The following is a 16,576-nucleotide window of genomic DNA, read 5'->3' on the forward strand; positions in this document are numbered from 1 at the left end:
CTTGAACCTCCCACGCTGAAAGTGCAGCCCGTGGCCAGGGACTGTGGTCTCCCCAGTGCACAGATGCTGGGGAAGAAGCTCAGCGAAGAGCAGGGGGCACCCAAGGGCCTGTGGCCCCTGGGGCTGATTTGAGCCTGCTGGCCCCAAGGTCAAGGCTGAGGCAGGGGTGGGACAGTGCAGGGGCAGCCAGAACCCAGGCCCCGCCACTTGCCCGCCCCCACCCTGGTGTTTGCTGGGAAATTAGATCCGCTCCTTCACTGCCTCCTCACCACCCCCAGGTAGCTCCAGGCAATGCCTCCCCTTCCCCAGCATGCTTGGAGCCCACGTGGCATGAAAACCGAGGGTCAGAGAGGCCAAGACACTGGCCCAAGGTCACACAGTAAGGCGGAGGTTCAAATCTGGGGCTGGATGACTCCAGAACGTTCAGCCATGGCCCCCAGCTGCTCCTCCACCCCCGTCCCCTGGGGGCTGGCCCCCTGCCCTCCCCTGATGGCCACTGCTCCCCAGGGGGAGTATTCTGTTCATGGGTGGAGGCCTAGGTGGAGGTTTTGGGAGGCCAGCAGCCGCTGGCCAAGACACGGACTTGGCTGGTGGAGAAGTTTCCATCTTAGCGCCAGGAGCTGGTCCAGGCCCTGCAGGCCCAGGGCTGCACCTCAGGGACCCCTCCAGGGAGCAGCCCCATAGGGGTGGCAGTGGCCCGGCACCTTCTGTGTCCTCTGTCCCTCCAGCTGCCCCCAGCCAGAGCATCCCCCCACAATAAGCGTTACTCCATCCCCCAGCGCTGGTGGCTGAGCTTGCTGATCCTCAGTTTCCCCATCTGTGAAATGGTTCCTATGTTTGTTCTGTGCCCAGTGCAGACCCGCGGCTGTGGGAAGTGAGTGTTGTCTTCCCATGGAGACATGAGGGGATCGTCCAGGGTCACTGGGCCGGCTCAGCACAGGGCTGCTGATTATCAGCCAAGAGGCTCCCTGAAACCAGGTTTCGGGGCTCTTGATTTGACAAAGTTATCCTCACCAAGAGCTGGATGATGCTGAGGGCCAAGAGAGGCCTCAGCCCCTACAGGGAGCACAGCTGGACCCCCACTCCTGGCTGGGGGTCAGAGCAAGGACCGCGGGGACCAGGGAAGGAGCCGGCCCGACTGGCTGGAATGGGGCCCACGAGGCCTTGTGGGTGGCAGGAAGGAGCTGGCTGGTTCCAGAAGAGGATGGGAAAAGCAAGGCCAGCAGCCGTCCCCACAGGCCCATTTGCAGCCGCAGGTCACAGATCGAGGGCCCTGTCCCTGGGGGGCCCATGTTGGCAAGGCGGGAAAGCCATCAGGCCTGGGGGCAGAGGGGTGGGGAGGTGGGTGGGGTAGGCCTTGGGGTTGGGGGACACCTGAGAGGTGCGGCCTGGGCTGAAGACCTTATGGAAGCTTACAGACACCCCCCCCAAGAAGCCACAAATGTGTGGACACTATGTGTGTATCCACGCACACACATACAGTAGACACACAGACACACGCTCACAGACTCCTAAATATGCACATCGACACGCAGACACACAATGACGCACACAGATGTCCTCCAAAGTCAATCATACTCTGCAAATGCGTACACACCATCACACACACTCACACGGACACACATAGTACACACGCACACACTCAGATGCGTACGGCAGCCCCAGCCCCTGAGGCTCACTGGCGCCACATACATCCCGGCACCCCGGCTCTCGCCACCCGCCAGCCTGGCCCTGCCTGCTCTCGTCCTTGGCCCGGGCTGCCCTAATCCTGGTCTCGTGTCCTGAAGCCAGAAGATAAGGGGCAGCTGCAGCCCCAGATAAAGGAGGCACAGACACAAATCCGGGGCGGCCCCGGCGGCAACGGGCAAAGAGCCCAGGCCGCACCTGCCCTGTGCTTCCTCCCCTATCTAGCCTGGTTGAGAGGGACAGAGAGAGGGCAGGGGAGACAGAGATGTGGAGGGAGAGAGAAACAGAGGGGGGAGATGCCTGGCGGGGGCGGGCAGCAGAGAAATGGAGACAGATACAGAGAGAGATGCAGAGAGAGAGAAAGATGGAGAGAGACAATACACGGGGAAAAGAGAAATGCAGAGAAAGATATGGGATAGACACACAGAGAGAAGAAATACAGAAAGAGACCCAAAAAAACTGAGACAGAAACAGGAAGAATAAAAGAAAGGGACAGAGGCAGGGGGAGCCCCAGTGACTGGCTGAGTGCCAGTGGCACCTTCCCAAGGCTCTGCCCCACCCCCTCCTGGGTGCCTCAGTCTCTCCACCTGCTCGGGGCCCCAGCGCGACCTGCCTCCCTCCTGCCTCCTCAGATCAGACAAGGTCAGGCATTGGTATGACTCACACCTGGTTCAGGGTTGGCGGGGGACTTCTTTCTCAATGTCCCCACGCTCTCCAGGCTGACACCCGGGAAGTCCTCAGCTTCCTGCCAAATCCTCAGTGAAGGTGGGACCCCCACCCAGCAGGTCCTGCCCCCTGTGCCTCAGTTTCCCTAGCTATGACAAGATGCATTCACTCAGCAAGTGTTCACTGAGCACCTACCGTGTGCCAGGCCCGGTGCTGCGTGGTGGCGACACAGAGTGACTGGAGCAGACCTGACTCCCACCAGCCCTGGGCTCATAGTTTAATGGGGAAGATCCTCAACGCATCCCTTTTCCAGAGAAGGAGAAGTTGAGAACAGAAGAGTGAGTGGAATGAGCAAGGTGACTGGGTGCAGGGAATAGTGTTCCTGGGAGAGGGAACAGCATGTGCAAAGGCTGGGAGGTAAGACCGGCTCATGGAAGGTCTGGAATGAACTCGGTGCTTGAGTTTAGGGAGTGAGGAGGTAAAGAGGGATGAAGCTGGGGAAGGCAGCAGGGGCTGGATTATGCAGGAAACTTGGGGCTGTGGTACAGGGCTGGGGCAGTAGGGAGCCATGGAAGGATTAGGAGCAGGGGAGGGCCATGGTCAGATCTGTGTTTTAGAAAGAGCTGTGGGAGGCTGGGCTGTTGGGGGCAGGATGGGAGATTGAGGCCTGGAAGGGGTGTTGGTGGGAGAGGGGATAGACTATAGGGAGACCCTGGAGAGAAAGCAGGGAGGACATGGGGACTGACAGGCTGTGGGAGAGAGACAGGCAGGGAGGCTGATGCCCAGGTCTCTGGCTAGGCGGTGGGGCAGCCCCTGGGCCAGGGACCTCTGCAGCCCGTGGATTCAGGTAGCATTGGGATGAATACCTGTTCTCTCCATATAAGATCAGAGAGAGGAATAACGGAGTTAATACATGAAAAGACCTTAGAACAGAGCCTGGCATACACTAAGTGCTCAAAACTTGCCTAGCTACTGGTAGATGATTAATATTGCACCATTATAATAACATAATAAATAATAACAATGAACAGGAATTCCCTGGCGGTCCAGTGGTTAGGACTTGGCGCTTTCACTGCTAGGGCCTCAGGTTCAATCCCTGGTTGGGAAATTAAGATTCCGCAAGCCGCACAGTGCAGCCAAAAAAAAAAAAAAGCAAGCAATTAATAGTGTGTCACTTATATTAATACCATAGTTATTAATGGCCAGTCCACAGTCTCCTTTTCTCCCCCTCCCCACAAGAAGCGTTCCGGGATTGCCTTACACAGAGAAGGCAGGTCATCACAGGGCAGTGCCAGGGAGCCCTAGGAGGGTTCTCCTTGGAAGCTGAGGCTCAGAGAGGGGAGGCTCATTCCTGAGGTTGCCCTCTGTGGGCCTCAGTTTCCCCACCTGAACAGTTGTCTCCTCAGAGTGGTCTGGGTGCCCCTGGGATGATGTCAGGGAGACGATGGTAGAACCTCAGGAGGCAATGGGACGGGCACCTCATGAAGAAGCGAGCTGTCGTCCCTGGAGGTGGGTAAGGCGGGCTGAGTCTCCCAAGCACCGCTGTGGTTGCTTCCAGAGTCCCCGACTCCACTGTTTTATTCCCAGATTGTCCTATAGAGGGCGGCAGAGGCCAGAGATGGAAGACAAGCTGCTCCCCGCCCCCATTCCATTTTCTCCCAGGTCTCAGAAAAGCTGTTGCTGAGCCTGTTGTGGGCTCAGGCAAATCCTTTCCCTCCTCAGGCCTCAGTTTCTCCATCTGTCACTCAAGGAACACAGTCCCTGCCTCACTTCCTGCTCAGGGAAAGCTCTGTCAAGTTTAGCAGTGAAATGCAGGGGGGAGCTAAGGGATTGGTTATTCCCATTCTGCACTGTGTTCATGTAATTCAAGGTAAATAATAGTAATAAAGTAACAGTAACCACAGTAGTCATTAACATTTGTTGATTGTTATTTATTGAATCCTTACTTCCTAAAAGAGATATTTCTATCCGCCCCATTTTTCTGATGAGGAGACTGAGGCACAGAGCAGTTAAAGGACACGGTTCTGGACTTCCCTGGTGGAGCAGTGGTTAGGAATCTGCCTGCCAATGCAGGGGACATGGGTTTGATGCCTGGTCCGGGAAGATCCCACATGCCGCGGAGCAACTAAGCCCGTGTGCCACAACTACTGAGCCTGTGCTCTAGCGCCCTCGAGCCACAACTACTGAGCCCACGTGCCACAACTACTGAAGCCCATGCGCCTAGAGCCCGTGCTCCGCAACAAGAGAAGCCACCGCAATGAGAAGCCTGTGCACCGCAATGAAGGGTAGCTCCCGCTCGCCGCAACTAGAGAAAGCCCGCGTGCAGCAAAGAAGACCCAACGCAGCCAAAAATAAATAAATTTTTAAAATGAATAAATAAATAAATTTTTAAAAAGGACAATGTCCCGGGACTTCCCTGGTGGTCCAGACTCCAAGCTCCCAATGCAGGGGGCCCAGGTTCGATCCCTGGTCAGGGAACTAGATCCCTCATACATGCTGCAACTAAGAAGTCTGCATGCTGCAACTAAGAAGCCCATGCCACAACTAAAAGATCCAGCATGCTGCAACTAAAAGATCCTGCATGCCGCAACGAAGATCCCTCATGCTGCAACTAAGACCCGGCACAGCCAAAAATAAATAAATAAATATTTTAGAAAAAAAAATAAAAGGACAATGTTCCCAGATGGTAAGTGGAAGTTCTGGGATTCGAAACTGGCAGGCTGAGTCCAGAGCCCTGAGGTCCCTGTACTACCTCAAGGCTCTTTCAGCAACAGGGAGCTTTAGGAGGGTGCAACAGGGCATGGTGGGGACTGGAAAATGAGGACTAGATTCTGCCGTCCTTGGCTGTTTGCCCTCCCACTTCCCTCGGGGTAAAATCCCAAGTTCTCCCAAAGGCCCACAAGGCCCTGCAAGACCTACTCCCTTCACCTCCCTGCCCTCACCTCCTCCCTCACTCAGCAGCAATCACACAGCGCTCACTGTTTCTCCAACACACCAGGCACGGTCCTGCCTCAGGGCCTTTGCACTGGCTGTTCCCTCAACGTGGAACACTTTTTCCTCCGATATCCCTATTTCTCTCCTTCACTTCTTTCGAAAATACTCAAATGTTACCTTCTCAGTGAAGAAGCTTTCCCTGACCATTCTATTAAGAACTGCAACCACCAAAAACGGCTTTCCCACTTCCCCTTCCCTGCTTCATTACTGTCCGACATACAGTATACCTTACTTATGTATTATGTTCATTGTCTTCACCACTCCTATCTCAGCTTTGAAAGGCAAGGAGTTTTTGGTCTGTTTTATTCACTACTGTATCCTTGGCATCTAGGACAGCATCTAGCACACAGGCATTCGATGAGTTATTTGTTGAATGAACGCCCTAAATACAAGTAGCAGTATTTAAACAATTAAAAACCCCATCAGGAAATTAAAACACTCCTGTGGGCCGATTGTGGCCGGCGGGAAACCAGTTTCAGAGCCCCAAGTGGATTACTGAACATTTCCGGTTCCCGCAAAAGGCTCAGAGGTATTTAGGGGACCCGAGGCCCCACCCACTGTTAGGCTCCGCCCAACTGCGTCGACGCGCATACAATGGCGTCACTTGGAGCGACCCACGCATGCGCATTTCACCAGTAGACCGGGGAAGACACACGCGCGACCCGGAAGGCCTCGCCGCAACACTCCAAAGCGGGCGTGAAGGGGGCCAATGGCGGAGGGAGCGGTGGAAGCCCCAGCAGAGAGTGGTGGTGGTGGCGGCCCAGGAGCCATCGAGCCGGAACGGGGAGTAGCGTCCATTAAACTTCAGTGAGTCGCTGGGTCGGGGGAGCAGCTCACGGAGCCTTCCCGGCACCCGTAGCGCGGCCAGAGCGGCGCATGCCGGGAGCTGGGGCAGCGGCCCAGCGCGGGAAGCTCGCAGGCTCTTCTGTTTGGGCCCTTCCTCCGCTCGCAGGGCCAGCGAGCTCCCGGGGTCACGCACGTTGGCGACTGTCACATGTGCGAAAGACACCGCGGTCCATGCTGAGGTGGGCGGGGGTTTGAGGCGGAGGCCGCAGTGCATGCTGGGGAGTGTAGTCCCAGCATATGGCGGGAACAGCGCAAGTGCACTTCAGGCCAGCCGCGGTTACAGGCAGGGAATTGTGTCTGAAGTGAGTGCGGGGGGGCATGCTGGGGCTTGTAGGGCTGAAGGGCATGCTAGGAAATGTGGCGGTTCTGGACCCGTTGCAAGGCATGCGGGAACATGTAGTTTCCTTTAGCCTAACATAGCTGGGGACGTTCACACCTCACACCTGTACTTCCTCAGTCTGAGCACTGGGGACCCAGGAACAAAATACGTCCTCCCTGGGATTTCCCTGGTGGTCCAGTGGTAAAGAATCCGCCTTCCGATGTAGGGGACGCGGGCTCCATCCCTGGTGGAGGAACTAAGATCCCACTTGCTGGGGGGCAACTAAGCCCGCGTGCCACAACCACTGAGCTCGTGTGCTGCAAACTGCAGAGCCCATGCGCCCTGGAGTCCGTGTGACACAACTAGAGAGAGAGAAAAGCCGCACGCCACAACTAGAGAGAAGCCTGCGCTCCACAATGAAGACCGCGCGTGCAGCAACTAAGACCCGACGCAGCCAAAAAATAATAATAAGGAAAATAAGCAAAATAGGTCCTCCCTGTGGCCTTGAGGTGCTCCTAGGCTGGCTAGTTCTAAGTAGTGAGCACCCCATCAGTAGAAGCGTGTAATCAGGGACAAGTGTTCTCAGTCCCTTTCCCCAGCGTTCATTGAATCTGAGCTCAGGGGAGGGACTTCTTCCACAAGCCCTGCTTTCCCCTGCCCCTCTGCTGGCAGATACCTAACCACCAAGGAGCACTTCCACGAATTCCTGGAAGCCAAAGGGCAGGAGAAGCCCAGCCAGGAAACCAAGGCTGGAGACCCTGCTGGCAATGACCTGGCTGAGCCTGAGGCCAAGCGGATCCGGCTGGAGGATGGGCAGACAGAGGACAGGCAGACAGAGGAGGCTGTTGAGCTTGAGGAGCAGCCACAGGCTCAGAAGAGGGCCCGGGGTCAGAACAAATGCCGGCCCCATGTGAAGCCCACCCACCATGACAAGAATAGGCTGTGCCCCTCCCTGGTCCAGGTGAGTGTCATTGTCCCCAGAAAGTCCCAGAGGCCTTAAGTGTGAGCCTCTCTGCCCCCCATTCAACCTTCATGACGTTATGATGTAAGTATCGTTATTGTTCCCTTCTTCCAGGTGAAGAAACTGGTTTGGTGAGGTTACTGACTTGTCTGAGGACACACAGTTAGGAGGGGAGAGAGCTGAGGTTCAAGCCCAGGCTGCCGGGCTGCCTCAGCATCTCCCCGTCCTCCCTCATTGCCTCCCTTTTTCCCTGCAGGAATCCGCCGCTAAGTGTTTCTATGGTGACCGCTGCCGCTTCCTGCACGATGTGGGCCGCTACCTGGAGACCAAGCCAGCTGACCTGGGCCCCCACTGTGTGCTCTTTGAGACCTTCGGCAGGTGCCCCTATGGTGTGACCTGCCGCTTTGCCGGGGCCCATCTGGGGCCCGAGGGCCAGAATCTGGTGAAGGAGGGGTTGGTCCAGGCCCCGCCCATCCGCAATGGCCTGGACAAGGTCCTGCAGCAGCAACTGCGAAAGCGCAAGATCCACTTCAAGCGTGCAGAGCAGGCCCTGCGCCAGCTGAGCAAGGGCCAGCTGCCAGGCCCCACTCCTGAAGCCACTGTCCCCGAGGTCATGGAGGCTGAGGGTGCCCCAGGGCAGGACAACTGTGATGCCCAGCAGGCCCCCCAGGGGCCGGGCACCGTTACCCCTCCCAGGGGCCCTTTAAAGACCTGCGGGCCCCTGACAGATGAGGATGTAGTCAGGTTGCAGCCCTGTGAGAAGAAGCGGGTACGTGTCATGGGCTTCCTGCAGAGGACACTAGCAATGTTGGGGGCAAATAGAGCTGGACACTCACTCCCAGCTCTGGAGGGTCTGGGCTATGGCAGAGGGGGGCACTGGGAAAGGCTTCCTGGAGGAGAAGGCATTGGGACTGGGGTTTTGACGGTTGAGTAGAAGTCTCTAGTGGAGGAGAACATGGAGAAAAGAACATTCCTGGTGGAGGGGTTGGTTGGCCTGTGCAGAGGCACGGCGGTGAAAGGGAGCCAGGCTGATTGGGGCAGGACAAAGCGTGTGGGGCAAAGACTGGGGAGGCTTGAGGCTTGAGAGGCCTTGAAAGCCAGGTTGGAGGGTGGAGGTTCATTGTGCATTTTCTTTCCCACCAGCTGGACATCAGTGGCAAACTGTACCTTGCCCCCCTCACCACGGTAGGACCCACAGTGAGGTGGGCCGGGAGCTGGCAGCATGGTCATCCCAGCAGTACCCACTGCCTCCCCGCCCTGGGGGCTTGGGGCCTGGGCGGGTGTCTGGGGTCCCTGCCTGCCGTGCTCTCACATGTGAATCTGTCCCCTGCTGTCGCCAGTGTGGGAACCTGCCCTTCCGGCGGGTCTGTAAGCGCTTTGGGGCAGATGTGACGTGCGGGGAGATGGCTGTATGCATCAACCTGCTGCAGGGCCAGACGTCTGAGTGGGCCCTGCTCAAACGCCACCCCTGCGAGGATGTCTTCGGCGTCCAGGTCGGTGCGGCCCCGAGGGAGGGAGGGAGGGAGGAGGGGCTCTCAGCTGCCATGTTTCAGAGCCAGGTTCAGGTCCAGGCTCTCCTGGCTCACCTCCCAGACCCCCTGCCTCAGCCACAGGCCAGGTGCCAGCCTGACGCACGTCAAGTAGCTGCTGGCCTTGGCACAGGGCCAGGCAGGGAAGGCCCCTCACGCCCTGCCCGGCCACCCGACACAGCTTGAGGGCTCCTTCCCCGACACCATGACCAAGTGTGCCGAGCTGCTGAACCGCACCATCGAGGTGGATTTCGTGGACATCAACGTCGGCTGCCCCATCGACCTCGTGTACAAAAAGGTACAAGCCGCTCAACCCTGGCGCCCCACGAAGGGCAGAATGTGGGTGGGCGGAGTCCCTGGGGAACCTGCGGGGGCCTGTGGGCCTCGCTTTCCCCATCTGTACAGCGAGGACAGCAGGGGGTGTCGGGCCCAGCTAGGGTCACACGTTCCTAAGCCCAAGCCGCCCATCTCTCCCAGGGCGGGGGCTGCGCCCTCATGAACCGCTCAACCAAGTTCCAGCAGATCGTCCGCGGCATGAACCAGGTACAGCCCGAGACACCCTCCCCCGCGACCGTCCCCTGCGGCCTGACCCCAGGCCCCACCAACCACACCCGCGCCCACAGGTGCTGGACGTGCCGCTGACCGTGAAGCTCCGAACGGGTGTCCACGAGCGCACGAATCTGGCCCACCGGCTGCTGCCTGAGCTGCGGGACTGGGGAGCCGCGCTGGTCACGGTGGGTCTCGGGGCGAAGCGGGTGTTGGGACCCCCGAGGCGCATCCCTTTCTAACCATTCCTCCCTTCCTGCTCCTCCCTCCTGGTCTTTGGCTCTCCCTCCATCTCTGTCTCCGCCTGTCTGTCTCTCTCTCTCAGTCTGTCTCTCCCGGGCTCTCTGGGTCTTTCTCTCTCTCTGTCTCTGTCTGATTCTCCGCCCCCTGCTCCCCCCTCCCTCCCTACCTGGCTGCCTCTCCTCCAGCTCCACGGCCGCTCGCGGGAGCAGCGCTACACCAAGCTGGCCGACTGGCACTACATCGAGCAGTGCGTGACAGCAGCCAGCCCCATGCCCCTTTTCGGTGGGTCCCCTGCCACCAGAGGCCACGCACCGGGGCCCACCCCTCACCAGGGCCCCCTCGTGCCCCGATGGGGAATGCTGCTGGGCTGACGAGACCTCCCGAAGCCCCGGCATCCCCCCTGCACACAGCTCCCTGAGGCCCCAGTCTCTGTCCCCAGGAAACGGGGACATCTTGTCATACGAGGACGCCAACCGCGCCATGCAGACTGGCGTCGCTGGGATCATGATCGCCCGGTAAGTGTGCCCGGGGCGGGGATACAAAGAACCAGCCAGGGCTGCCCCTGAGCGCCCAGCCTGCAGCTCGGGGAAGGTGAGGGCACGTCTGAGTTTGTGCCCAACGCCGGTGCCCCCAGCCCGCCTGCCCTCCCCCTGCTCTGTTATTCCCCAGGCAGGGAGATGTCAGAGGTGGCTGCTTATGGGGCCGGGGTGAAGGGTACTGGAACTTTCTGTAGCTGTGGGCTCAGGGTTGTGGCTTGGAACTCTTGGGCTTTGCAGGTTGTGTGAGCATGGCCGGGAGGTTGGGGACCATGGGTTTGGGGGCTGGGGTTCCGCCACCGGCCTGCTGACCACCGCCCGCCTGCAGCGGCGCCCTGCTCAAGCCGTGGCTGTTCACGGAGATCAAGGAGCAGCGGCATTGGGACATCTCGTCGTCTGAGCGCCTGGACATCCTGCGGGACTTCGCACACTACGGCCTGGAGCACTGGGGCTCGGACACGCAGGGCGTGGAGAAGACACGCCGCTTCCTCCTTGAGTGGCTCTCCTTCCTGTGCAGGTGGGATCGGGGTGGCGGGGCGGGGTGTCTTGGGGAGGCCTGGCCCAACCCCGTCCCCACCGCCCCCCCCACCGTCTGTAGGTACGTGCCCGTGGGCCTGCTGGAGCGGCTCCCGCAGAGGATCAACGAGCGGCCGCCCTACTACCTGGGCCGCGACTACCTGGAGACGCTCATGGCCAGCCAGAAGGCGGCCGACTGGATCCGCATCAGGTGCCCGGGAACCGCCGATGCCCTGGGAGATAGTGCACCAGGGAGCCAGCGGGTGTGGGGCCAGCTGGGCCGGGGGCCACCCCGCCCCAGGCCTGACCCTGCTCCCGCCCTCCTCACAGCGAGATGCTGCTGGGACCGGTGCCGCCCAATTTCGTCTTCCTGCCCAAGCACAAGGCCAACGCCTACAAGTAGCTGCAGGGGCAGGCGGGGGTGTCTGAGCACCCAGCGGGCTCCCCGATAAATGAGAAGGCAATAAATTTTGTTCCTTTAAAACCCAGGCCCTTTTGTGACCCTGAGGCTGTCTCATGCTGCTCCACCCACCACCCCACCCCAGCTTTCCCCCACCATCCCCATCCCCGCAGCTCCCTCCTTCCTCACTCATTCACCAGCCCCATACTGGCCACTGCTGGTGCCCAAAGGCCTTGACCACAAACAAGCCACCATAGCTCATGAGATGGGGCCTTGGCCTGTGTGGGTGTGGATCAGGGCGGGCTCCCTGAAGGAAGGGGCCTTGGAGCTGTCAGGCAGGCATTGCTGGCAGAGGTGAGAGGCGGAAGGCGGCAGACCGGGCCCAGTGTCCACCATGCTCTCTGTGACGCCCATCTCTGGCTGCCTTGGTTTCCCATCTGCCCCTGCCTGCCCCGCCCCTCCCCCGCCCCTTACTCGGAACCCTGACCAGTGGGTGGGCCACAGCCTGTGCCTGGAGTAACCGTAGAAACAGAACTACACAGGACAGTGAGCTTCCTCTCTGGGTGGGCTGCCTGTGCTCCCACCTGGTGCCCTCCTGGCCTGCCTGGCCAGGCCCCCGCCTCCCCATGCAGCACCCCAAACCCTTCTACGCACCCGCCGCTCCCCAAGAAGGCTTCAGTCCCTGGAGCCTGGACGCCACCAAAGGGCCCGGCAGCCGGCCTGCTTCCGCCTGCACAGAGCCTCTTCCCACTGCGGGTACGAGGCTGGGGGGGAACCCATCGGGGCAGGGACCAGGGCTCTGCCCGCCAGCCTCAGGACCCCACCTAGCTTCCTGTTTTTGTCCACAGGTTCCTCCAACATCTATCACCCCCCAAACCTGGAGAAAGAGGTGTTTCCAGCTCCTCCAGCAGGTAACGGCCTACCACCAACCTTTGATGACCGGGAAGTGGGCAGGGGCATCTTGCTCCCACCCTTGACCCTAGATGGCTCCCTCCTCCGAAGGCAAGGCCCGAATCCCTGTCCCCCAAAGAGACCCCTGGACCAAGGTCTGTGTCCCTCATCCCCTAGATGAGGCCCTGAAGGTAAAGCCTATGTTTCTTGTTCCCCAAACAGGTCTCCCAAAGGCAGGCCGGTGTCCCCAGCCCCCCAGATGGGCCCCCAAAGCAAGTCCTGGGGCCCCTGACCTCTAGAGAGGGCCCCAAAGGCAAAGCCTATGTCCCTGTTCCCCAAATGGACCCCAAAATTGGTCCGTGTTCTCCATGCCCAAGACGTGCCCCACAGTTTGGACCCCGTCCACCCCGGCGGGTCCCAGAACTGCCTCTCTCAGGGCCGCCCTCCCTGGCCACAGGTTTCCAGATGGCGCCCTGCGGCTGCTTCTTTGACCCCCGCGTCTACCGAATCGAGTGGGCCACCACCGACTTTGGCCAGTCGTCCCTGTACAAGCTGGCGGCTGGGGGCCCCGCCTCGCCAGGCACCTACTTCCCCGAGGCACAGCACTGCCTCAGGGCCCCGGTGCCGCCCCCGCTGCCCCCACTGTTCCGCCACTACCAGCCGCCCCCCGCGGGGCCCTGGTACCGCATGCCCTGCTTCCAGTCCAAGGGAGCCGGGGCCGAGGCCCTGGGCTTCGTAGGGGACAGAGGGCCCCCCGCCTTCGCGGAGCTGCCCCCCGCCTTGATCAAGCAAGGCCTGGCGCCCCCGCTGCCCCCCAAGGAGAGCAAGCTGCCCCTGCTGCTCACCACGCTGCCCGCCGAGGCCACGCTGCTCCCTGGCGCCTATGGCCCTCTCAAGGGCCGCCTGACCTGGCTGAATGGGCCCGGTGAGCCCTTGACCTTCGCCTTCAAGGAACCGCCCCCTGGCGCCGGGCCCGGCCCGCTGTACCCACCGGGCACCACCAAACCCAACGCGGTCCCGCTGGGGGCAGGCGAGGCCAGGACCCCTGAGGTGGCCAGGGCCTTCAGGACGCCCAAGAAGGTGATGCTCGAGGACACGATGAAGCTCTTTGACTGCCTGCCGGGTGGCGCCGAGCCCGCTGGGGCCCCGTGCAAGCCCCCTGGGCCCACCCTGCCCGACAGCGGGGGCGGCAGGGACTCGTCCAGCAACATCCGCTCGCTGCACCTGCCCGACGAGCTGCAGTCCTCGGACTACAGCGTGCCCGAGGTCCTAGATACCGTGTCCGACATGGACTACTTCTACAACTTCAAGGTGCTGGACGAGGAGCCGCCGCCCCGCCCGGGGGGCCCCCCACCGCCAAGCCCTCGGGCAAGAGGAAGGCCGGCAACCCAACTGCCAGGAAGGGGAGGCAGGGCAGCAAGGGCAAGCAGGCTGCGGTGCCCACCAGCGCCAACCCCTTGGGGCCCAGGCAGGACCTGGGAGCCACCCCCCATTAAAGCGAATTTGAGCTGTTTGCGCAGTGTCCGGTCAGTGGCGTTCAGGAGCCGTGGGCTGTCCCCTCGCCCTCCCTGTCGTCCAGCGGGCCCAGGGCCATGTGGTGAGGCCCCTCGGGACCCCGGCGCCTTCCGGGTGCCGGGCTTCCAGAGTAGAGTCGGGGAGCCCTAGACTTGGGGTTCGGGACAATCCCTCGTCTCCTAGCCCCAGAAAATCCAAGTCACCCGGCAGGGATTGGGGGGCTGCTGGGAGGTGGGGAGACACTGCCCGGACTCGTGCACTGCAAGGATTTCACCTCCATGTTTGATGGGGAAAGTCAGGTCTGCCCAGAGATGGGCAGGAACTTGCCTGGAGACACAGCAGCAAGCGGGGTGGGGCCTGGGGAGAGGCCTGCGGGCTGGGCTCGGCCTCGGCCCAGGTGGAGGGGCCGGTGTCCCCGATGGTGAATGGGAACGCCCCCGCTCATGTTCACGCGGAGAGCTGGGGGGCCTGGGGTGCAGAGGCAAGTGCTGGGTGGAGGTCTGAGAGTGGGGGCAGGGCAGGCATGTGGGAGACGGTGTCCACCTGGCACACAGGTGACCCAGACGGGCATGCAGAGTGCACCTGCAGCCCAGCTGGGGGCCAGAGGCCAGGGTGGGTGTGCCTGTCCCAGGATGGGCATCCAGCCAAGCCCCTGCATCTCTGCCTGGGGCCCAGCCACACCTGGGTTCTGCTTCCCAGGGGGCAGGCACGGGGTGGGCTTGCGGTGGTTTGGGAGCTTCAGTGCTCACACCTGTTCCCTCCTGCCTCAGCTCCTTCCCTCTCCAGTCCACGGAGCTCCCTCCCCCCTGTACCCCGGGCCAGGCTCTCATCTGCCTTTTGCTTCTGGAGAGCCCGGGGCAGCCGCCGGCCACACCCTCCCCTGAAATACTCCAGGCGACTGTGAAGGGGGTGAGTCGGTTTCCCAGTGACACCTAAGGAGGTAAGGAGAGATGGAGCTCCCCTCCCCTGCCAGAGGAAGGGCCCTCCTGCCCCAGGCCCTGGGCTGGGTCTCGGGGACCTTCCCTGCTGGTCTCTGCTGGGGAACCCAGGGCGCTTGACTAGGATCCAGGAGGTGGCTGCGTGTGGGCAGGGGGTCTTGGCTGCTGGCACCATGCCTTGAGCCTACGGGTTCCAGGGCTCAGGGAGACAGAGGTGGCCAGCCAGTCTGGGCTGTACCGGGATCACCGCCTGTCTGTGTGGTGAACAGGATGCGGGCCTGGAGGAGCCAGGAGCTCCCTTTCCCCGCTTCCCTCTCAGCCTGCTGTGCCTGCAGCCATGTTAGGGGTATTTTTGAGACAAATATGAAGTGCCCCCAAGAAGGGAAGGCCCTGGCAAATGAGGCGGATGTGACAGGATGGGCTTGGTTTTCTTTAAGATTAATGCGGGCCAAGGGTTGTGAAACGAGTATCACCTGACAGCCTAACCCGTCCCCTCCAGAGAGGCGTGGAAGGTGGACCAGGCAGCCCCCGGAGGTGGGGGTGAGGTGACTGCCCACTGCAGTGGGTGTGGGAGTGGAGGTTTTTTTTTTTTTTTTTGCGGTACGCGGGCCTCTCACTGTTGTGGCCTCTCCCGTTGCGGAGCACAGGCTCCGGACGCGCAGGCTCAGCGGCCATGGCTCACGGGCCCAGCCGCTCCGCGGCATGTGGGATCTTCCCAGACCGGGGCACAAACCCGTGTCCCCTGCATCGGCAGGCGGACTCTCAACCACTGCGCCACCAGGGAAGCCCATGGGAGTGGAGGTTTTTAACGACTGGGTGGAGACCGTACTGGGCAATTTTTTTTTTTTTTTTTCTGGCCGAGCCACTTGCGGGATCGTACTTCCCGACCAGGGATTGAACCCAGGCCCCAGCAGTGAAAGCACAGAGTCCTACCACGGGACCTCCAGGGAATTCCCTGTGTTGCGCAGTTTAAATGACCGTTGGATGTGTTCTTTTAACCTAAGAGTGATCAGAAAAGTTATTGAGAAAGTTTTCACTAGAGAGAGACAGCTGTCCTGTGCCACCTGGGGTTTGAATGACGTGTGGGAGAGGGAAGCTCTCAACGGATGGATAGACTGATCAGACATGCATATACACGTATGTGTACATTGTATGCACACCTATATGTGTATTCACATGTGCATACACGTATCTGTACACATGCATACATGCATGTACACGTGTGTGCATGCATGTTACCTACACACGTGCGTGATGAGCTTATGCATATGTACATGCGCACGTGTGTGCACATTATACAGGTGCTCGTGTGTGACATACACATCACCCACAAATGCCTACACACGTACATGAACGTGTATTATAGACATGAATACACGTGTAGATTGCAGATATACATGTGCATGTATGTACACATCATCCACACATAGGCAATATGCATGTACATGTATACACACAGGCACATACATGCACAATATATACACACGTGTGTATGCGTATGCCTTATGTGCCTACATGTTATATACATGTATGTATACATACCTCTGGCCATACGTATACACATGCATGTGTGCACATCATCTGTATACATATGTATGCATAACACAGGTACGTGTGAAATATGTGCTATGCTTCCAAGTTTTGTCCATGGACATCACGAAACACACGTAAGCATGTTGGTCTGTGTATATGTCAGGGCTTATCAACAGAGGTGGACCCAAGCCCCTTCCCCGTCTTCTGCAGCCCCCGCCCTTTTCCTTGGGTCTCAAGTTTCTCTAACAGAACACGTCAAGTGTCCGATGCATCTCTGGGACTTGCCGGTTGATGATCTCACCACATGCCTGTGCCGGCTCGTTTCTCCAAAAGCTCCTGTTCGCTAGGACTTGGGCCGCCCACCTTCTCACTGTTGACAACCCACGTAGGTGCCGTAGTTCAAAGGGACTGTGGTGCCAGAATGTTGAGGGAGGCAGGTGGGTGTAGAAAACCCACA

The 16,576-nt window shown here is 59.9% G+C and overlaps 2 protein-coding genes across 2 annotated transcripts; both read left to right on the forward strand.

Annotated features, from left to right (window-relative positions):
* The first annotated feature begins 5,965 nt into the window (after positions 1 to 5,965).
* On the forward strand, positions 5,966 to 11,330 carry DUS3L (dihydrouridine synthase 3 like). Its single transcript, XM_081233826.1, has 13 exons — positions 5,966 to 6,153; positions 7,184 to 7,472; positions 7,729 to 8,241; positions 8,616 to 8,657; positions 8,813 to 8,965; positions 9,183 to 9,299; positions 9,479 to 9,544; positions 9,625 to 9,735; positions 9,976 to 10,072; positions 10,230 to 10,305; positions 10,655 to 10,843; positions 10,925 to 11,053; positions 11,173 to 11,330. The coding sequence occupies exons 1-13, from the start codon at positions 6,056 to 6,058 to the stop codon at positions 11,243 to 11,245; spliced, it is 1,953 nt and encodes a 650-aa protein (XP_081089952.1). The 5' UTR covers positions 5,966 to 6,055; the 3' UTR covers positions 11,246 to 11,330.
* A 157-nt stretch (positions 11,331 to 11,487) lies between these two features.
* Positions 11,488 to 13,646, forward strand: PRR22 (proline rich 22). Its single transcript, XM_081233828.1, is given in 5 exon segments — positions 11,488 to 11,749; positions 11,751 to 11,998; positions 12,091 to 12,153; positions 12,591 to 13,466; positions 13,469 to 13,646. Coding segments are annotated over 5 exon segments (1,461 nt in total). The 5' UTR covers positions 11,488 to 11,636; the 3' UTR covers positions 13,630 to 13,646.
* The last annotated feature ends 2,930 nt before the right edge of the window (positions 13,647 to 16,576 follow it).

The sequence above is a fragment of the Mesoplodon bidens genome, assembly GCF_964165515.1.
Source record: "Mesoplodon bidens genome assembly, chromosome: 4".
NCBI lineage: Eukaryota > Metazoa > Chordata > Mammalia > Artiodactyla > Ziphiidae > Mesoplodon > Mesoplodon bidens.